This window comes from Setaria viridis, chromosome 6 (genome assembly GCF_005286985.2).
Source record: "Setaria viridis chromosome 6, Setaria_viridis_v4.0, whole genome shotgun sequence".
NCBI classification, from domain to species: Eukaryota; Viridiplantae; Streptophyta; class Magnoliopsida; order Poales; family Poaceae; genus Setaria; species Setaria viridis.
The window spans coordinates 35,460,458-35,482,447 of NC_048268.2; the positions used below are offsets into that span (position 1 = coordinate 35,460,458).

The 21,990-nt window shown below is 50.5% G+C and overlaps 2 protein-coding genes, 1 long non-coding RNA gene and 1 other non-coding gene across 4 annotated transcripts; 3 read left to right on the forward strand and 1 right to left on the reverse strand.

Annotated features, from left to right (window-relative positions):
* Positions 1–6,853: 6,853 nt before the first annotated feature.
* LOC117862306 (small nucleolar RNA Z247) lies at positions 6,854–6,992 on the reverse strand. The gene has a single exon (XR_004641958.1). It is a non-coding gene; the product is annotated as a small nucleolar RNA Z247 (small nucleolar RNA).
* Positions 6,993–8,394: 1,402 nt separating this feature from the next.
* On the forward strand, positions 8,395–11,386 carry LOC117859950 (uncharacterized). Its single transcript, XM_034743154.2, has 2 exons — positions 8,395–10,893; positions 11,002–11,386. Exon 1 carries the CDS (start codon positions 8,926–8,928, stop codon positions 10,819–10,821), a length of 1,896 nt encoding a protein of 631 aa, XP_034599045.1. The 5' UTR covers positions 8,395–8,925; the 3' UTR covers positions 10,822–10,893; positions 11,002–11,386.
* Positions 11,387–14,372: 2,986 nt separating this feature from the next.
* Positions 14,373–16,811, forward strand: LOC117861061 (thaumatin-like protein 1). The gene is made up of 3 exons (XM_034744530.2): positions 14,373–15,017; positions 15,156–15,831; positions 16,268–16,811. The coding sequence occupies exons 1-3, from the start codon at positions 14,945–14,947 to the stop codon at positions 16,467–16,469; spliced, it is 951 nt and encodes a 316-aa protein (XP_034600421.1). The 5' UTR covers positions 14,373–14,944; the 3' UTR covers positions 16,470–16,811.
* Positions 16,812–18,543: 1,732 nt separating this feature from the next.
* On the forward strand, positions 18,544–20,436 carry LOC117861062 (uncharacterized). The gene is made up of 2 exons (XR_004641642.2): positions 18,544–18,991; positions 20,041–20,436. It is a non-coding gene; the product is annotated as an uncharacterized lncRNA (long non-coding RNA).
* The last annotated feature ends 1,554 nt before the right edge of the window (positions 20,437–21,990 follow it).

Below are 21,990 nucleotides of genomic sequence, written 5' to 3' on the forward strand. Positions count from 1 at the left end.
CTCCACCGGCTGCCGCCCGCCCCGCCCCACCACCACCAGCGCGAACATCCCGGCCATCCCTTCCAGCGTCTCCACCACGTCGGCAGGGCTCTTCACCATCTTCTCCACGTACATGGCCATCTCCCGCGACGCGTAGTTCTCGTAGAACCGCCACAGGAACCGCTCGTCCACGCCGCCGTCCTGGAACTCCATGTCCTCCTCGCCGCCCTTCCGGGAGGCGGAGGACGTCACGGCCCACGAAAGTGCTGAACCGTCACAGGGTGGCGAAACTAACTCGGTATTGGTTGGCTGATTCCCAATTTCCTAAGCAGTCAAGCGAACCAATGGAAGGCGGGGAAGGCATTGTGCGGGCACTCCGGAGGAGTTTTTTTTTCTCACAAGAGTCCAACAGAGTTTTGGAGGTCGATTTTACCAAACGTCGATGTCCACTATGTTCACGGTTCGGTTTTGCTAGTCCATAAATCGATTTAGGACTACAGCTGCCCTGACTTGTCGTTTCACACATCTTCAAATTCAGACGACAGTATCCCAAAAAACAAAAACTCGACTCAAATTGTGTATTTGTTCAGTCAATGTGCAAGAACCAACGATTTTTAGTCGTTGATGAGCTTCCATGCATGTTGGGACTTTTTTTTCCGGGTAAATGTATGCAACACTCGAGTGTTTTGGAGATTTTTTCCTTCACGCACCGAGCGGGCTGCCTGGCTCTATCATCCGGACCAGCGAATGTCCGACGAAGCTCCGGCGAGCTTGATTAGATTTGAGGTTAGGGGTTGCCGGATTGGGCTGGAGGTTTCATTTTGCCGGCGGCCTTAGAAGGGAGGGCCAGCAGCGGCAGGCTGGTCAGGGAGTGGTTGTGGGCATGGGGTGGCGAGGCAAGGCGGTGGTGACGCCACCGGCGGGGCGGTGGGGGATATCCGGTAGACAGTGTTGGGGCGGGGGCGATGACGACAGCCATGGCGGTGGTAGGATGCGGTGAGGGGAGGAGCTGTGAGGAGGCTGCCGCAGGCGGTGTAGGATCTCACCAGAGGGCCACGCTGGCGGCCGGCGATGAGAGCCTACACCGCCACGGCAGGGTGGGGTACGCAGGGCGGTGGTTGTGAAAGATAATAGAGGCGCTTGTGCTGCGTGGAATGTTGCCCCAACCTTAAGGATGCAATGGTTGCGTGTTATTATGTTGTGCCAAATAACACACAGGAAATTACAATATATAGGACTTCTCTAGGAGATATCTTTGACCAAACTATTTTACAAATACATATCTGTTACAACTAGAATATCTAACCGGCCAAAGATAATCTTCCAGATATCCTATTCCAATTATAACCAAACTCTTTATCTCTAACACTCCTCCTCAATCTGACCGTTCTAAATTTAGATTGTTCTTGAACAACTCCTACTGCCGCACTGTCAATGGCTTTGTGAATCCATCAGCCACCTGATCCTTCCTAGATATATATTCAATATCAAGTAGCTTCTTAGCCACCCTTTCTCTTACAAAGTGATAACCAACTTCTATATGTTTAGTTCTAGCATGAAAGACCGGATTCACAGAAAGATACTTGGCTCCAATATTGTCACACCAAAGCTTGGCTGTTCTCGGCACATCTATACCCAACTCATATAATAAAGTCTGTATCCACATCGTTTCTACAGTCGCATTGGCTACTGCTTTATATTCCGCTTCAGTGCTAGACCTGGACACAATTGCCTATTTTCGAGCACTCCAAGAGATTAGATTCGTCCCCAAGAATACTGCAAATCCTCCAGTAGACCGCCTGTAATCTAGGCACCCTGCCCAATCAGCATTTAAAAAAGCACTCACCAACAAAGAAGAAGACTTGCAAATCTTTAAACCAAGCTTGACTGTGTGCTTGAGATATCTAAGAATTCTCTTGACCGTCATCCAATGAATGGTAGCAGGTGCATGTAAGAACTGATAAACTTTATTAACCGAATATGATATATTAGGTCTAGTCAAAGTCAGATATTGTAAAGCTACTACAAGACTCCTATAATTTGTGGCATCATTAGGTCCAAGCAAATTACCTTCATGAAGAGACAACTTCTCTAAGGTAGATAACAGAGTGGCAACTGGTTTACCATCTTTCATACCAACCCGTTGTAAAAAATCATTTGTATACTTCTCTTGTCTCAATAAAATTCCACTATGAATCTGATTCACTTCAATGCCGAGGAAGTAATGCAGTTTTCCAAGATCTTTTAGTGCAAAATCCTTATTGAGATCCTTTAATAAAACCGACACAGCCTCCTGTCTTGAACTAGCAACAATGATATCATCTACATAAACAAGTATGAAGACAAAAACTCACCCTTTATTATAGAAGAATAAGGATGTGTCTGCTTTTGATGACTCGAACCCTAGCTCATGTGGCTTTGTACTTAACCTGGAGTATCATGCTCTAAATGCTTGCTTTAAACCATACAGTGCTTTATCTAACTTGCATATATAACCAGGCAGAGTTTGTCCTCATAGCCAGGAGGTTGTCTTATGTAAGCCTCTTCCTCCAAAACACCATGAAGAAAAGCATTTTGTACATCAAGTTGACGAAGGGTCCATCCTCTAGATACAACAATAGACAAACCAATCCTGATAGTGGCTGGTTTAACAACAGGACTAAAAGTATCTTCATAGTCAATGCCATATCTTTGCTTGAAACCCTTAGCAACTAGCCTGGCTTTATATCTATCCAAACTTCCGTCAACTTTTCTTTTGATTTTATATATCCACTTGCAATCAATAATCTTAACACCCTTCTTAGGCAGGACTAGATGCCATGTTTTATTTTTCATTAGTGCCATATATTCATCATCCATAGCAGCTTTCCAAGGTGCACTTGCCATATCTTCACTAACATTATGCGGCTCACCAGATGATGTAAAGAATCCATATTTAATAGTGCCATCAGTATATACCTTCTTCTTACGGATATGATGTTGTAGACGGGTAGTAGGACGCATAGGTGCAGACAGAACTGAATGATCAGAGGACTCAGTAGGAGAGCTAGTAGCTTCCGTCGGTGCAGAAGATCCAGAGCCACCAGCGCCATCATTTGCGCCATCATTGGCGCCATCATGGCCCCCCGCGCGCCCAACCAGAGGAGAGCGCGTGGCACTGTCGAACGCGGACGGATGCAAGCGTGGGTGAGCGTTGTCGGGCTCAAGCGCGGGCGAAGACGACGTGGTGGGTGCGGACTGGCGCGTAGGAGAGAAGGCGGGAGTGAGCGTAGGCGGGGATGAGGCAGGCGCGATCGGGGTGAGGGCACGTACAACCCACAGACGGCCCTCGTCTTTTTATTGCCACATCAGCTGAGGAGGTCTACGTGGACAACATTAAATGAAGAAAGAGGGGCTTGCCGTCGCTTCATTCGTCTACGGCGCCAGCGCGTGCTCCAACGCGAGGAGACGGCTCCGAAGTGCGCTGGAGGACCAGCTTCCGATCGTCGACGGCGACGGCGGATCGGATGCGCGCGCGCACACTTTTTCCTTCCCGCTGCCGCGCGCAAGTCATCCCGCCAAGCGGATTCGTGCATTCCTCCAGTTAAATCTCCGCTCCGCGTCCCGAATCCCAGCCACCCCTTCGCCTCCACGCCCTGGTTCCCCAGCGGCGCCCTCCCAGGTCCCAGCTCACCATCTGGCTGCCCCACCGCGTGCGCCACCGTCCGCGCGCCCCGCCAACCGCGCCTCCAAGGTAAAGCCCCACACCATGCGCCTGTATTTCGATTTCAATGTGAAATAGATTTTGCCAAATTGACTTCAGATCCACGTGAATGCAGAACTGTTGTTAATCCTTTTGATTTTCAGGCAAGACTCGAGGGATTAGATTAGCCTAAGCCGTCCGTAGAGAAGCAGGCGGCAATACGGCAGGAAGAGAAGCAGGCGGCGGCTGCGGCGCGAGAGCTCCTCAAGGCGGAGTCATCTCGGCAGCGGAGAAGGGACCCGTGTCCTCGTCAATGCGCAAAGGAACGGCTGAGTCGTCGATTGGGAAGCCCACCGTTGGAGCTGCAGCGGTGCAGATGCGGAAGCCCGTTGGGGGACCTGCGGCGGCTCCAGAGCTAGGGAGTATGGGCCTCGCCGCACCTCAGCCGGAGCAGAACGGCGCGGGTGTACCTGGAGCTTCACCGACCTCCTTCGCCGATGGGAGCTGCTTCTTCAATAGCTCTGGCAGCTTCTTCACTGGCGCCGGAAAAAGCTCCATGCCTCAACGGTGGAGCTTTCCTCAATCTTCTGATCCAGCGACATGGTAAATTACTTCTGAAATTACACCTTTCATTTGAAGCCATACCATCCTGATGTGATCTCCAGTTACTTTTAGCTCTCCTTGCAACGTTTGTTTGTTTATTTGTGGCAAAGGTACATATATGCTGCCCGGAACTTAAAGAGTGCTACCTAACAGTTGAATGAAATGAATAATCAGGAATAGCAGGACATATGAACTAGTATCATGTTTACTAGCATTCTTTCTTTGTTACCATCCTTTTGCATTTTTTAGTACAGTTGAAGCCTGCAACATATCAAACATAGGAGTAAGCCATGCTGTCCTGGGAGGCCCAATGAGTTGTACGGCAACTGTGACTGGGATGGTGTCTGTTGCAATTTACAGAGTATGGACGGGTTGCAATTTTCTACACTTTGTGATAGCTATGCTCACGAAAGTTAACTTGCAGTGGACGTATGCGTGCCCGAGCATGTCACTATGCGATACAAAGTTGCTGTCTCTTAATCTAGAGGGGACTTAAATGAAACAAAAAGTTACACCACAAAATAGCTACAAAGATGAAATGTACACTTGATCACTATTTTTATGAATGAATTAAATAGCTTGCAGACAGCTAAATAGACGGCTCACTATACAAGCTATCTTTTTAGCTGTCTGTGTCTGACATGGCAAATTAAATAGACAGCCACTGTCTAAACTGTTGTACGTGCCCTGATGTGGCGGGAGCGGATTCACGCGCAGAATCGCACACGGATATGCCTGGTAATCCTGAAACCTGGTCGGTTGGAAGCTGCACCAAATCAGCTTCGTGTACCGTGCCTGGACAAGCTCCGTCGGTGCTATTTCCTGCAGCATGTTCTTCACAAATTTCACCTGAACCATTAGTAATATTAGGAGAATCAGACAAGTGGCCACCTATATGTTCCACCCCAACAGAAGGATTGAGAAGATGGGAGGGAAGGAGGGAGATTTCAGAGCGTAGACGAGCTCCTCTTTTCATGTAGCTTAAAGAAGGGAAATTCCGTCTCATCAAAGACGACGTCTCTGGAAATATAAACTCGACCTGAAGCTATGTCAAGACACTTGAACCCTTTGTGATGTTGACTGTACCCAAGGAAGGCACACTGCTTGGATCTGAATTCGAGTTTGTGCTTATTGTATGGTCTAAGATTGGGCCAGCATGCACACCTAAAGGTTCTAAAGAAAGAGTAATCTGGTTTTTGATCAAAGAGACGCTCTAAAGGTGTTTCATGGTGAATAACTTTGCTAGGAACGCGATTTATGAGATATGTAGCTGATAGGAAGGCTTCGTCCCAAAATTTCAAAGGCATAGATGCATGAGCAAGGAGGGATAAACCAACTTCTACAATATGAAGATGCTTACGTTCTGCTGCACCATTCTGTTGGTGTGCATAGGGACAGGAAATGTGACGGGAGATGCCGACTTTATCGAAGAAGGTGTGGAGTTTTTGATACTCGTCTCCCCAGTTAGTCTGCATAGCGATGATTTTTCTGTCGAACATCCTTTCAACTGGATTTTGAAACTCATGAAACTTTTGGAAAACCTCGGATTTAAATTTAAGCAAATAAATCCATGTGAATTTGCTATAATCATCAATGAAACTAACATAATATTTCTTTCCTCCAGCAGAAGTGGGTGCAGGACCCCAGACATCTAAATAAATAAGTTCTAAGGGAAAACTAGAGACACTCGTTGATCTAGGATAAGGCAATTGATGACTTTTTGCCTTTTGACAAGCATTACAGACTGACTCTTTATTATTCTCAACTGAACAAGGTTGATTGTTGTTGCTAAGAATCTTGCTAACAATGGGATAAGCGGGATGACCCAGACGACTATGCCACCGTGCAAGGGATGGCTTGACGACTCCAAACACCTGCTTGACTGGATGACGCACTGAAGGAAGAGGGTAGAGACCCTTGTGACATCTCCCTCTAAGGATTGTTTTCTTCATGGACTGATCCTTGATAAGAAAATAATTAGGGTGAAATTCAAGAAAAGTGGAATTATCTTTAGCAAGGCGATGAACGGAGACAAGATTTTTTCTAGTTGAGGAACATGTAAGACGTTTTTAAGGTGTAAATCTCTTGAACGGGTTGGAACGATAGTATGACCAACATGTTTGGTCTCCGTACCTGCACCGCTTGCTGTATGAATGTGTTCGCCTCCCTTGTATTTGTCACGAAAGGAGAGCTTCTCTAGCTCGCTTGTGACATGATCCGTAGCCCCAGTGTCGGTATACCAATTAGTATCCACACTGTAGGAGTTGTTGAAGGCAGCAGCAATGAGGCGCTCGTTGGGAATGTAAGTGTCATCGTAGCAATGCTAGCAATAAGAGGCGAGGTGCCCCTTCTTGAAGCAGACTTAGCAGAGAGGGCGGCTGTCATTGGAGCTCCTAGATGGGCAGCGCTGACTTCCTTGATTGAGCTGCGGCTGGTTCTGGTTGCCGTGTCCATGGCCAAAACCACCACGGCCACCATGCCCAGAGCCACGGCCACAGCTCCTGCCACCGCGCCCTCCAGGAGAGCCACAGCCGCCCTTGATGATATTATTGATGGAGGATCCCGAGCCATCTTGGAGTTCAAGCCAATTCTTGAAGCTGAGCAGCTGGGAGTAGAGCTCAGTAACCGAGATCGGTTTGACCCTCATGACGAGCGCCGACACCACGGGATTGAATTCAGAATCCAATCCATTGACGATGTACGCGACAAGTTCTTCATCATCTAGCGGCTTTCCAGATGCCACCATCTCATCTGCAAACCCTTTCATCTTGGCATAATATTCAGTAATTGACAATGTACCTTTCTTTTTAGTTGTCAATGCTAGGCGCACATTCACCGACCGAGCCCTAGTCTGGGCGGTGAACATGTTCTTGATCTCTTGCCATGTATGTGCCGCCGTCTTTGCAGCAGCAATCTGCATGAGGGCATCCTTCCCCATGCTTGAGAAGATGAGCCCAAGGACTTGCTGATCCCAGGCATACCACTCTTCATATGCCGGATTTGGCATTGACGATCTTGCCGTCGGACAACTTGTCATCGATCTTAGGTGGGGGAGTGCCGGTCTTGCCGGTCTTGCCGGTGATGAAGCCTTCCATCTGGACACCACGTATGGCGGTGAGCACCTGCGCCTTCCAGAGCGCATAGCTGCTCTTACTCAACTTCTCTGTGATCTGAAAGCCAAGTAGGGGATTGGAGACACTTGAGCTTGAAGCCATGGATCTAATTCTATGCTCTGATTACTATGAAAGATAACAGAGGCGCTTGCGCTGCGTGGAACATTGCCCCAACCTTAAGGATGCAACGGTTGCATGTTATGATGTTGTGCCAATAGCACACAGGAAATTACAATATATAGGACTTCTCTAGGAGATATCTTTGGCCAAACTATTTACAAATGCATATCTGTTACAAGAATATCTAACCGGCCAAAGATAATCTTCCAGATATCCTATTCCAATTACAACCAAACTCTTTATCTCTAACAGGTTGGAGCGAGGAAGCTCCAGCGTAGAAGATGAAGGCGCTGTGTTCAGAGGTTGAAGAAGACCGAGGAAGAAGAAGCAAATCAAGTCGTTCGTTCATGATCCGATGGCCTGGAATTTCAAGTGTTCAGTTGGGTTGAAACACTCGAGTGTTTCCTAGATTTTTTTTTTCGAATAACACAGTACAGATGTAGACGCTCATGTACACGCACGCACACTCACCCCTACGAACACACGCACACAACCCTACCCCTATGAGCACCTTCAAAAGACTGAGTCGCCAAATCCTCGAAATTGACGTTGTCGACAGGCATATTGCCTACCACTGATAGAATAGTGACGGGCACATTGCATGTTAGGACTTCATAGCAAGTGGTTTTAGAAGAAGTTGGGCTTCAAGCCGCCAAGCCGGCCCAGCGGACGGCCGAAAGATAGAAAGAATGTTGGGCACTTTCCCCTTCGCGAAAAATGAACTAAGACCTCCTCCAATGATCACATATGAGCTAGCTCATATAATATTTTCTCATATTTTAATAGAAGCAAAAGAAGAGCTCTCTCTTAATCATGAGATAATCTCATACACGCACTTTAAGAATACGTGAGGATGACATGTGGGGTCATTCATATTATGAGCTATGTGCTAAGAGTTGATCGTTGGAGGGGTTGCCTCCTGTAGTGATTAGAGTTAGGTACTCGTACCATTGGAGGAGTCCTAACTAGCCGCACGCTTGCATGTTGTTACGACGACGTTTGGTTGCACTGCCACTATTTCGACACGGGTGAGTGAGGTTCCAGACGAAGAAGCCAAGGGTCTCATGGCGCTCCATCGGGACTGTCGAACCTTGATCCAGCGGCCCCTGATCGAGCACCGAGGACACGAACCGAGCAAAGGAGAAGTGCTTGCGCCTCATCCCCTTCCCCCGTCCGCCTCTTTCCCTCCATCCCACGATCGCAATGGCACGATCTCGCCATCTAGGGCAGGCCACCCGCCTCGCCTCCACCCTTCCTCCCCCCTTCCAAATTTAGCTCCTCAACTCCGGCATCACCGCGCCAACCGGTTTCCCGGCCCTTCCTCCGCCGCCGGACGGCAGCCGGCCGGCGGCCGGCCGCGAGTTCCTCGGCATTGGCCGATCCCGTCGTCCGGTCCACCGGAGTTGCCTCTTGGCCCCCCCTGGGGGGATGGACGACCTGAGGGCGAGCCTGGCGCGGCCGATCCAGCTGGCGGAGCAGCTGATCAAGTGGGCGGACGAGGCGCAGGCGTGCCGGAGCGAGTGCCAGAACCTCAAGTCCCGGATCGAGCGCGTTACCACGCTGCTCCGCCAGGCGGCGCGCGCCGAGCTCTACGAGCGCCCCGCGCGCCGCATCCTCGAGGACACGGTCAGGGCGCTCGACAAGGCCGCCGCGCTCCTGGAGCGCTGCTGCGGCGGCGGCCTCCTCCGCCGCGTCCTCACCATCATCCCCGCGGGCTCCTTCAAGAAGGCCGCGTCCCTGCTCGACAACTCCCTCGGGGACCTCACCTGGATCCTCCGCGTCTCCAGCTACGCCGCCGCCGACGACGACGGCGACGACCAGGACGACGAAGACGACCACATCGGCCTGCCCCCCATCGCGCAGAACGAGCCCATCCTCTTCCTCATTTGGGAGCAGATCGCCGTGCTGCAGTACGGCGGGCTCGAGGCCCGCGCCGACGCCGCCGCCAGCGTCGTCTCCCTCGCGCGCGACAACGACCGCTACGGCAAGCTCATCATCGAGGAGGACGGCGTCCCGCCGCTGCTGCGCCTCATCAAGGAGGGACGCGCCGACGCGCAGGAGAGCGCCGCGCTCGCCATCGGGCTCCTCGCCCGCGACCCCGAGTGCGTCGACCTCATGATCCTCGCGGGGGTCTGCACCTCCTTCGTCAAGATCCTCAAGGAAGCGCCCATGAAGGTCCAGGGCATGGTGGCGTGGGCCGTCTCCGAGCTCGCCGCTAACCATCCCAAATGCCAGGACGCCTTCCTCCAGCACAACGTCATCCGCCTCCTCGTCTCCCACATCGCCTTCGAGACGGTGCAGGAGCACTCCAAGTACGCCGTCGCATCCAAGATGTCCATCCACTCCGTCGTCATGGACAAGAAGACCAACGACACCTCTTCGCAGGACCCGCCGGACGCCACGGCGGCGAAACCCGTCGTGGGCTGCAGCGGGACAGCAGGCACCTCCAGCTCGAGCGCGGCGGCTCCCGGTCCCAGCAGCGCCAGGCCCACCAGCCTCGCTGGGACGAGGGTGCACAACGCGTCCATGTCGGCGGCGAGCACGCGGGGGAGGGAGTCCGAGGACCCGGAGATCAAGGCCTACCTGAAATCCCACGCCGCCAGGGCGCTGGGCACGCTCGCCACGGGCAACCCGGCCATCTGCAAGAACATCACGGAGTCGAGGGCGCTGCTCTGCTTCTCGATCCTGCTCGAGAAGGCCACGGGCGACGTGCGGTACAACTCGGCGATGGCGCTCATGGAGATCTGCCGCGTCGCCGAGCAGAACCCGGAGCTCCGGCGGTCGGCGTTCAAGCCGACGTCCCCCTCGGCCCGCGCCGTCGTGGACCAGCTCCTCCGCGTCGTGGAGAAGGCCGACTACGACGAGCTCCTCGTGCCCTGCATCACCTGCCTGGGGTGCCTGTCGAGGACGTTCCGGGCGACGGAGACGAGGGTCATCGGGCCGCTCGTCAGGCTCCTCGACGAGCGGGAGGCGGAGGTGAGCCTGGAGGCGGCGGCGGCGCTGACCAAGTTCGCGTCCACGGAGAACTACCTGCACGTGGACCACTGCAAGGCGATCGTCGCCCACGGTGGCGCCAAGCACCTGGTCCAGCACGTCTACTTCGGCGAGCAGGCGGTCCAGACGGCGGCGCTCATCCTCGTCTGCTTCCTCGCGCACAACGTCCCCGACAGCGAGGAGCTCGCGCAGGTCGAGATCCTGACGGTGCTCGACTGGGCCTGCAAGCAAGGCTACATGTCGCAAGATCCTTTGATCGAGAGCTTGCTGCCCGAGGCCAAGATCAGGATGGAGCTCTACCAGTCCAGAGTAGCAAAAGGCTACTACTGATCAAGCAGTTTTGTTGCAGCAACGCAATGTTGAGAAGACATTCACATCAGCTGACTACTGTATATAGATCAGGTAACTCCATTCATAGTTTGATTAACCTTTTCTTCTGAAACAAACTTATATAGGTGAAATAATTCTTGTGAAGTAATCCGTGCGTTTTCATGTTTGTCTGGGACCTAGGTTCCTGATACCAGAGGCGATCGGTACATTTTTTGTTTGAGGAATACCAGAAGGTTTTGTTTTGTAGGTTCTTTATGCTCATTCTCAACCTGTACCTCATTGGGTGGTGAACAGTGCAGAGCTAGCTCTTTCTAGGGGAGATCAGTAGCCCTTGATACTGGAGTGAATCAGTAATTTTTTGTTAGAGGACATCAGAAGGTTTTGTAGGATTAATTTGATGCTTACTCTTACTGTATCTGTTTCAGTAATGAACAGAAGTGCAGCCCCCTTTCTGGGAGGAGATCAGCATATTGTACTATGTACTCTCACTTGACCCTGATTATGGATGTATATTAGGTCTTCACTTACTGAGAAGAATTTATTTGACTCGAATCATGTGGTTTCTTTTCTGATTGTAAGAAATACATCCATATGCTGTGCTAATTCAGGAATTTCTACCATTAATCGTGCTGTTTTTTTTCCAACGAACTCTGTGAGCACAAATCACATTGGATCTTCATTTGTTAATTTGAACAATCAATGGCAGCAGTGTCCCAGTTTGTATGTATATTATCCATCCACATGTGAGTTATGGAATTCAGAACAATTTAGCTCCTGTCCACGAAGTTCACCTTGCAGGTAATAACCCACTATGTTCTGAAGAAAACATTGCATTGGAGAAATTAGGCTTCTGAGGCCTTTTATTTGGATGTTAATCCTTTTACTACTTCTGGAAGAAACTACTCATTTCTCAGTTCAGAAAGGCAGAAGGTATCAGGTTTCCTTCTTGGTTGCAGTAGTGACTTTCTTATTACATGGCTTGATTCAGTTGGTTGTATCTCTTTTGGTGATGAACAGAAATACATCCCCTTTCTGGGAGGAGATAGAAATATCGTACTCTGACATGACCCTGATAATCAGTGTATATTAGGGTCTTCATTTACTGAGAAGAATTTATTTGACTCGAATAATGTGGTTTCTTTTCTGACTGTAAGAAACCCATTCATATACTGTGCTAGCTCAGGAATTTCTACCATTAATCGTGATGTTTTCCCCCCAGCGAACTCTGTGAGCAGAAATGAAATTGGAGCTTCATTTGTTAATTTGAACAATTAAAGGCAGCAGCTTCCCTGTTTGGTATTATGCATCCACATGTGAATTATGAAATTCAGAATAATTTAGCTCCTGTTTCCACGAAGTTCAGTTTGCAGGTAGGTTCTTTCTGAATAAAACACTGGAGAAATTAGGCTTCATGCCTTCTATTTGGATGTTTTTTTTTGGCTACTTCTGGAAGAAACTACCCATTTCTCAGTTCAGAAAGGCAGAAGGTATCAGGTTTCCTTCTTGGTTGCAGTAGCGATTCTTAGTCTGTTGCCAACCCTTCCTCAAAATGTCGCTCTCATGCTTCGACGGGATCGTTTTTTTTTTTTTTGCTGCTAGTGTACGTCCTATTTGGATCCGATTCAGACCTGATGCAATCAACATCTTATCGTCATGCACACCGTCGGTTGTGTCCATTCTTAGCGGTAGACAATTTGCTCCGGCGAATTGACAGGTGCATCTGTCGTGTAGAATTGAAGTACGCTGACGTCGCCATCCATTTCTACGAGTGGTCAGATCCCGAGTAAATTTTACTCCCGGTTCCGCGTACTAAAATTGAGTTATGTTATATCAAATATTTAGATACTAATTAAAAGTATTAAATATAGGTTAATTATAAAATCAATTGCATAAACGAAGATTAATTCGCGAGACGAATATTAAGCCTAATTAGTTCATGATTTGATCATGTGGTGTTACAGTAAATATGTGATGATCATGGATTAATTAGGTTTAATAGATTCGTCTCGCGAATTAGCCACGACTTATACAATTAGTTTTATTGGTATCAAACATCTGATATGAAAATTAGATCATGTATCAAATATCTGATATGACCCGAATATCGGAGGGCGAATATCCGAGGTGAGGTAGGTATGCCCGGCAAGATTAAGATGCTACTGGGCATTCGATCCGTCGTAGCATGCTTTTTACAGGAAAAAAAAAAGAGAAGAAGCTCTGTCTGACATCGTCCAAGGCGACTGATTCTTGTTTTGCAGGGGGGAGAAAAATCTGAAAGATTCTTGATTGCTTCAGAGAGTGAGAGGTAGTATCTCGATCTTGATAGGTCACCATCAAGCTGAGCTGCAAAGTGATGTGCAACCACGACGGCGCAGCCTGAACACCTGATCAGCGACGACGACCCATCGCTCTTCACCCAACGAGGAGGAACAAGGCGAAACAGCGTCAGGGAGGGACGGCCGACATTGCTGATGGCCCCAATGACATTGCTGATTGCTAGTGTATGTCCTATTGGGATCCGATTGACGATTGAGACGTGCAAATCGGCCTGTTATCGTCATGCACGCCGTCGGGTTCAGTCCGTTTCCAGCTGTAGACGGTGGCGATTGGTTTCCTTCTCTGCCGAGCCTGGCTCGCACCACCCTGCAGGCTCCTGTCGGCCAGTCTCGCCATATGCAATTTCCTTTTGATTGGTTGATGTGTGCATGCAGCCTAGCTCGTGTGGGAAGTTGATTGGTTGTCTGCTCCGCTGCGTTTTTTACCTGCGCGCTGCATCCCGGGAGCCTGGCTCTAGAGATACGAAGGATTTGGTCGCATCGCAGGAGCCAGGCTCTAGACGTCCTTTTGCATCCCGCGAGCCAGGCCCAGTAAGCAGCGCAGGCAACCAATCGTACAGAGGTCGCACGCGGAGAGCTCACATCCGGCCTGATGCAGGGAACCAATCGCACCCCAAATTGCTCCGACGAATTCGTATCGTAGGTGCATCTGTCGTGGTTCATGCCCTCGCGATCTCGCCAAGATAGGGGGTCTGGCCCTTGTTTAGTTCACCCCCAACTCCCGACTTTAACACTATGCAAAAAGAAGATTCCCCATCACATCAAACTTACGGTACATGCATGAAGTACTAAATGTAGACGAAATTAAAAACTAATTGCACAGTTTTGTTGTACTTTGCGAGACGAATCTTTTGAGCCTAATTAGTCAATGTTTGTTTGGATAATAATTCACAAATACAAACGAAACACTACAGTGTGCTACAGTGCTGGCATAGTAATTTTGGCACTCCAAATTTTAGCAACTAAACAAGGCCTGGTTTGGAGTAGATCCTATTCAGGTCTCGTAGTGCAGTGCAGACACCAGGGCCGCCGCCGGTCACTGCTCACTTGACCCAACAAGGATCAAGGAAAGCGCAAAAGCAGCGTCAGGGCCTGCCGGCGAATGCGGCGATGGTGGGGAACGACGTGCTGCGGGCCGGGCCGGGCCGATGCTTTTGTTTCCTTTTCCACGCGGCTTCTCTTTTCCCTTCACAAAAAAAGGGAATCGCCAGATGAATGAGCCGTCAGCCGTGTGGTGGTGTGGCTTTCGTTAGCACGGCAGCCTGGTGTCCGCACCTGACTGACGAGGCACGGCTAAAAAGCTCTCCTCATCTTGGACGACGCCGCAGCCATGGCCTGGTTTGCTTACGTGCGAAGAATCCACTGGTGAGTTTGACTGGTCTGGTTGCCGGCCGGTCTTGATCTCGCCGTCCGGCCGACCGCCCCGGCGGTTACAAAACCGGCACGGCGCCAGTGGGAAAGGGCTTCCCTACACCTACACGGCCGCGCCCACGCACGGCACGCCTCCCTGTAGCCGTTCCCCCGCTCCAGAAGCGAGGTGAGGTGGGGTTATGGGCCGTGCCGGTCGCGCCCACTTCCCCCTTCCCCTCCCCCTCCACTCCTCAACCGCCGCCGCCGCCGCCGCCGCCTTATTACCCGGCCGCCCCCGCCCCGACTCCTCCTGACTTACCTCTAGCTGGCTACCACCAATCGTCCAGCCTGACCATCGAGCTCCCCAACAGCCACAGCACGCCTCCCTCTCCAGTCGAGTCTCGGGCGTCCCTCTCCCTCCAAAGACCGCGGCTCCAATGGCGGCTTCTCGGTCGCGCCTGCACGGCTCGCCGGCCTCGATCGCCGTCCTCATCCTCTCCTTCCTCCAAGGTACGTGCTGACTGATTTGCCGGCGGCGCGCCCGTAATGTTCTAGTAGCGATTATTCGGCCTGGATTGCTTCGGATTTGGGGGGCGAAGGCGCGAGCTTTCGGGATTTGGATTTGAATCGAGGTGCGCCCTGGCGCAGGGTCGGTGCGCGGCATCACGTTCACCTTCACCAACCGGTGCCCCGACACGGTGTGGCCGGGCCTGCTGTCGGGCTCGGGGACGCCGCCGCTGGAGACGACGGGCTTCGCGCTGGAGCCGGGGCAGTCGCGCTCCCTGTACGCGCCGCAGGGGTGGTCGGGCCGCTTCTGGGGCCGCTCCGGCTGCAACTTCGACGCCTCCGGCAAGGGCTCCTGCGCCACGGGCGACTGCGGCTCCGGCGAGGTCGAGTGCCGCGGCGCGGGGGCGTCACCGCCCGCCACGCTCGCCGAGTTCACACTCGACGGCGCCAGCGGCAAGGACTTCTACGACGTCAGCCTTGTCGACGGATACAACCTGCCCATGCTCGTCCAGGCCGCCGCGCCGGAGTGCCCCGACACGGGCTGCCTCGTCGATCTCAACGAGCGGTGCCCCGACGAGCTCCGCGCCGACGACGGCCGCGCGTGCCGCAGCGCCTGCGAGGCGTTCGGGAGCCCCGAGTACTGCTGCAACGGCGCCTACGGCAACCCCAACACCTGCCACCCCTCCCAGTACTCGCAGCTCTTCAAGTCGGCGTGCCCCAAGTCCTACAGCTACGCCTACGACGACGCCACCTCCACCTTCACCTGCAACCACACCGACTACACCATCACCTTCTGCCCCAAATCCACCCCGTCCAGGTGCCTTTTTACCTCTTGTCTTTCTTGCCCAAATTTTCTAGCTCGTTCAGTTTCAGCTGCAGATTTGAACATTAGGCTTGGAGCAAATGTGAGATCGTGATTCAGAATGTCGAATGGGGGAAAGAGTTAGGCTTGGAGCAAAGCAAAGAAGCTTTGATTTGTACTCTTCCTCTCTTGCCATCTTTGCCTTTCTTCTGCCCCCACACAGAACCTTGCCACGTTGTGAGTTGGGTCTGACTAGGAAGTTGCAATTGCCTTGTGGGAACTTGCAACTGCGATAAACACATCACACTGACAGAGAGTCTAACATCTGTTGCTTAAATTGGCCTAACAAAGTTCATGGTATTAGCTTTTTGATTAGGAACATAGGAGTAATGTACTATGCAAACCCAATCTTATATGAGCAATCTTTTTGTTTTCCTTGAAACTTTTGCAGCGATAAATCCAAACACTCGTCGCGGAGGCCAAGCCATGAGCAGCTCGAAGATTCGGTGTGGCTTGCTTCCTTGAGAAAAAGCGACGCTGGTGCTCTGAAAGTAGAGTCATGGTTGGCGTCCATTATACTCCAGTCTGCCCTGGCAATCGCTGCGGTGATCGCACTTGTTGCACTGGAGCAACCTCTGTTCAGCTTGCTATGATTCGGCAAGGTTGCAGTTCTTGATCGATAGGAGTGATCCACGAAAGAGGATTAGAGCAGTAGTGATCAGCAATGGGAAGAGAATATTGTGTAGGCTTTTTGTTTGTGGATAGGTGCTAGAGAAGGAATCATGAATTACAAGTTGGCAATTGCAGTTCCGTAAATGCATTGCATTGGTTCATTGCCTTTCAGAAACATTGCTCCTTGCATTATATCCTTCTTTGTGCATCAACTGTTTTTTCTTTGGGGCATGATCGAGATGCAGCATGTTGATCCGGCTGCGAATGATCCGGCTGCACTTTGGAATGAGAAGAATATGAGATCTGATACTCTGTTGTCATCAGGCCCTTTTTCTCTCTGTCTTTATTTCAGCAAGGCGCATAAAAAGTATCACAAATAGATATTGTACCATTTGATTTGCAGAGGTACACATTGGTTGAGTTTTTTTTCTTTTTTTTAAAGGCCGCACAGTGATGCAGGTTAGAACCCTGCAGATTATGATTGAGGCATTGAGCTGTCACTTTGCTGCTCTCCCCTGATGTAGCAATTACAAGAGTTGAATGATAAGCAAGGTAGTGACAGATCTCATCCAGAGGGAAAAAGGTTTTTTTTTATAAAGAGGGGAAAGTTTGAGATTCTATTGGCAGTGCGATACTCCAAAATTCTTTCTGATCAGAATGGAGCATTTATCCGAAAGGAAAAGGAAGCAGATGGCCTTTTTCTTTTTCTTTTTTTGAAAAGGACGAAAAGGGGAAGAAAGGCAAAGGCAAAATCGTCGATAGTGCTGACCAAAGGAAGAAAAGTGGCGGGCTATGATAAGGTGTTAGTGAGTTGATATCGCACTGAAGCAAAGTAACCAGAATTTGACAGGATAGCTGTGGTAGATCACTCCTAGATTTTCTCCTGTCAGTATGAGCAGAGGAAGCATAGGAGCACCTATGAGCCATGGAATTTTATTTTCTACCAAGATAGGATCACTCCAAGCAAAGAAAATATACTTATAAATAGAAGTAAAACAAGTCGACCTCCTCCTGTTTCAACCTTCATTTGTGTTGAAAAGGCTCGTGTCTCTCACTCACAACAGGCTTCTGGTTATGCATTTCGAACGGGAGTCTCAATCGGCCCAACGTTAGCCCATATTGACATCTCATCTCGGACCACAATCTTTGAAGCCCAATAGGAGTGGTCGCTGGTCGGAGTCGGAGGCGAACTCACCACACCGGCGGCCGGTTAGGGTTTAGGTCGTGAGCAAAAAATGGCGGCTACCAGTCGCCGGCGGAGCCTCTCCCCGCCGGCCAACCGTAGGCCGCGCGGCTCCCCTCCGGCTAACCATAGGCGGAGCCGCTCCCCTCCGGCCACCGCATCCTCGCCGTCCTTCCCGCCGGATCTGATCCCAGAGGTCGCGAGGCGCCTCACTAGCCTCCATGACTTCTTCGCCCTCCGCGCCGCCTGCCGCACCTACCGTACTTCCCGCTGACCCCATACAACCTCGCCTCCCAAGCGCCGCTCCTCCTCGTCCCGTTCGAGGACACCGAATCCCATGCCCCCTTCCACCCAACCCTCCGCCGGATCCACCGCTTCCGCTTCCACCGCACCCCCTCTCGCCGGCGACGAGTACGCCTTTATTGACTTCCACTCACTCGGCTTCCGTGTCGCCATCTATGAAATCAGGGGGGTTCCAATCAGGGGACTTGTGGGCCAGCCCACCCGCTTCAACCTCAGCATCGTTAACCTCCTCACAGGCGAGCGAACCTGCCTCTCCAGTCCCCCGGAGCGCATCTCCCGCGTCCTCCTCTACGGCGACCTCGTCCTCACCTGGGAGTACTTCGACCGCGCCATCCATTACTGTCGCCTCGAAGCCGCTGACTAGCGTGTGGCGTCAATCATCGAGCCCTACAAGCTTCATAGTTTGGTCTGTGTGAATGGCGTCCTCTACGCACTGGTTACCCCAGGTTACATTCTTGCTATTGTCGAGCTGTCAGAATACAAGAATCCGGTGGAATTGGTGCTTCTCGGAGGCAATTTGGATGCATCCATTGTGCGAAAGCATGAGGAATCATCTCCACACGCCCGCCCCCCCCCCCCCCCCCCCCCCCCCCCCCCCACCGCCGCGGCGCCAGTTGCACCTTGCTGAGTGCTGTGGTGAGCTGATACTGATTAGCACCATGGAATTCGATCCACGGGTCTACCATGTCTTCAAGTGGAAGTTTGGGGAGGCGAAGTGGGAGAGGATTACTAGCCTTGGTGGGTGCACGCTGTTTCTCGCAGATGATCGTTTTGTAGGATGCCTCGGTCCTGATCATAAGGGCATTCGAGGGGACTCCATATACATAACAGAAGATACCGCCGGGGATTGGTACGAGTATTCTTTGGATGATGGGTCTTTCAACAGATTTGTCGCCGAATACCCAGGAGGAGCAGTACCATTGGATATGTGTACTCTGACTTGGGTCCTTCCATTGGATATGTGTACTCTGACTTGGGTCCTTCCGAGCATGTGTTGATGCACTCGTATGACTTTAGGTACACTTTCCCCTTTATTTAATTGGCATTATTGATTAGTCTTTTGTCTGTTTGAGCATGTTGTTTCAGCTTGCATATGAATAGGTAGCCTCCTAAGTTTTCGAAGTATTGACATCGATAATTTGTAGGCTATCAAGTTCTGTCTAAACTCTTAATCATGTTTCACTTCTTCCTCTGTGAAGCTGCATATGCGTTTCAGCTACTAGTAGTACTTACATGCACATAAATATGACATGATTACCCAGTATGGGAATCCACAGTGCAGCTGCTAATGCATCCTCTTTATACCCAATTTGATAGGCTTGAACGATCTTGATTCTCCCACATGGGATGTGTCATATAAACATGTTTCTGGCAGATGGAAAAAAAATACAGCTCCAGCTGGTGTCTGATTATATACAAGATAACCTATCTAGATCCTCCTTCATGCGAACCTTCATCAATTTCTGACTAAAACACAGTAGTTATGGCCTCTATTTTTCTTCAACGACATTTCCTGAAGTGAATGTCAAGTGATTTTTAGTTGCTTTTTAATTTATGCACCTAGCATTTTTGTTTATCAGTTAGTCAGAAACATGAAGAAAAGCATTCCTCTAGAAATGTAACCTATGTGTCGGTTTGTGATTCTCCTTTACTGAAGGAAATGACTGATGGTTTTGTTCACTTTCTTTTAGAGGCGGCATTGAAATATACTATGGAATATTTGTATGCAACACAAATATCTGTATAAATAGAGAATGGTAAATTTCCACACAACGCCATTGGCACATTAGGACCCTTGGATGATTTGATTTTGGAATTTACAGTCATTAACTTACGATCCATAGCAACGCACGGGCACACAATTCATATGTTAGCCTTTGAATATGTTATCTTGTATTTTTAGTATGTTGACAGTAGTGCATATGTTTTATGAACTTTTGCACAATAAATTCTAACCAGGTGCACAGCAATTTCCATGGAAATCGATAATTACTCATGCCCTCACGGAATTGTATTTTTTTTAGTAAAAAAATGACTCTGACTTGTCTTGTTTGGTGTTATGACAGGTTCATGATCATAATGGTTCTCTCTTTTGCGTTTCAACTAGTCACTGGTGGTGTCCCAGCACAGCTGTGGCGGTGACATGTTAGGAGCTTCAGTCCGGACGCAAGCATGCAGTCTTGCTGTAGTGACTTCATTTGGTGTTATTACAGGTTCATGATCTTAATAGTGATCGTCTGCATCTCTTGGTGTTATTACAAGCATGTAGCCAAAGGCAAAAGATGACCTTGAACTTCATTGTGGAAGTACTTTAACGACCTGTGTGTATGTGAAAATCCTTCTGGCGCAGATGATGGATTCGAATGCTTTTTGTTAAGCAGTTAACTAGAAGTGCATCTGAAGGACTGTTGTGATGCGTGTAATGCTGGCGTGAAGTCAAAATAGAATTCCTGTGTTATTCATGTGCCTCGCATATTCCTCATCGCTGATGCGTGTTTTCGGAACTGCGATGGTCTTACCTTGCAATCTGAGACTGTGAGACTGTGCAAGACTGCGAGCTCATGTGTTCTACTGGACACCTGCTATATCTCCAGTAATGGACATTTGGTCTGTTTGATCATACCGTATATGGATCAGGGTACACTAAACAAAGCCATCTCCATTGACAAATTGAAGATCAGGTGTTCTACCAGACAACCGCGACGCTGCAATGTGTTTCATTTGCTAGTTGCTGCAGGAATCCTTGTGAACACTTTGAAGTGACCAATCACGTAAGTAAGGAGAAGCTGGAACGCGATGATGCCCTGTGCCCATGCTCAATCCATTTGTGCGCCTTGTCTCGGCCAATTCCTGGGCGGCCAAATCGACGACCAAAGTTTAGCCGGCCGTTGTTTTGGCACGGCAAACGGGGGAAAGCATCCAAACGGATTCTACGGGGGTGTTTGGGAGCACTCCACTCCACAAAAAATTGCTCCACTCCACCAACTCCAAAAAACTCGCAGCCAAACGCGTCTAGCTCCAGCAACTCCGGCTCCAAGAAAAAGGTGAAGCAGGGGGTAGATCCACGTTTTTTGTGGAGTACCTCAAGAGGTGCTCCAAAAACTCCATCTACAGACCTCCTCGTGGAGTTGGTGGGTATTTACCCACCATTGCCACTCTTTACACATGGTACCGGTTCGGGAAACAAAAGATGCTCCCGTCACACTCATTCCACCGCGCCGTTGCCGTGCCGCCCGCCCGGCCGTTGCCGCCCGCCCGGCGCGCCGCCCGGCCGGCCGCCGCTGCCGCCCGCCCCGCAGCGCCGCCCGCCCCGGCCCCGCCCGCCCCGCCGCCGCCGCCCGCCCCGGCCACGCCCGCGCCGCCCCGGCCGCCGTCGCGCGCCCGTCCCCGGCCGCGGCGGCCGCCCGCCGCGCGCCCGCGCCGCCCGCCCGGCCGCCGTGTAGATGACTCCGTGCTGCTGCTCTTGCGATGTGCAAACAGGAAGAAAGATGAATTGCTTGCTCGTGTAGATGAGATGGTGTTTGAGTTGTGATTGGTTCTCGTCGTCATTTCTGATTGATGATCAAGATTGTTCTACATTTCGCATGATAATTTCTTGTAATATATGTAGCATTGTTTAAAACTGAGAAGAGGAGAGGAGAGGAGAGAGAGGAAGAAGAGAGGAGAAAATAGAAGAGTATGACATGTGGGTCCGTTCACAAAGGGTAAAATAGACCATTCACAACAAGTGCTCATGTTTTTGGAGCTGGAGCACTGCCATCAGCCAAACATGTGCAGCAGCTCCATGTTTTTTTGGAGTTGGTGGAGTGGAGCTAGAAAAATGTGGAGCTGGTGGAGTGGAGCTGGTTTTTCTGGAGTGGAGTGCTCCCAAACAGGCCCTATATTTGATACATAGAAAAATATATGCACGTAAAAAAAAGTTAAAATGGAACAATTTGAGAGAGTATTCTTTAGCATTCCGATATACAAACGCAAGAGAATAAACATTTTTTAAGATGCCAAGAACGCGGCGCATG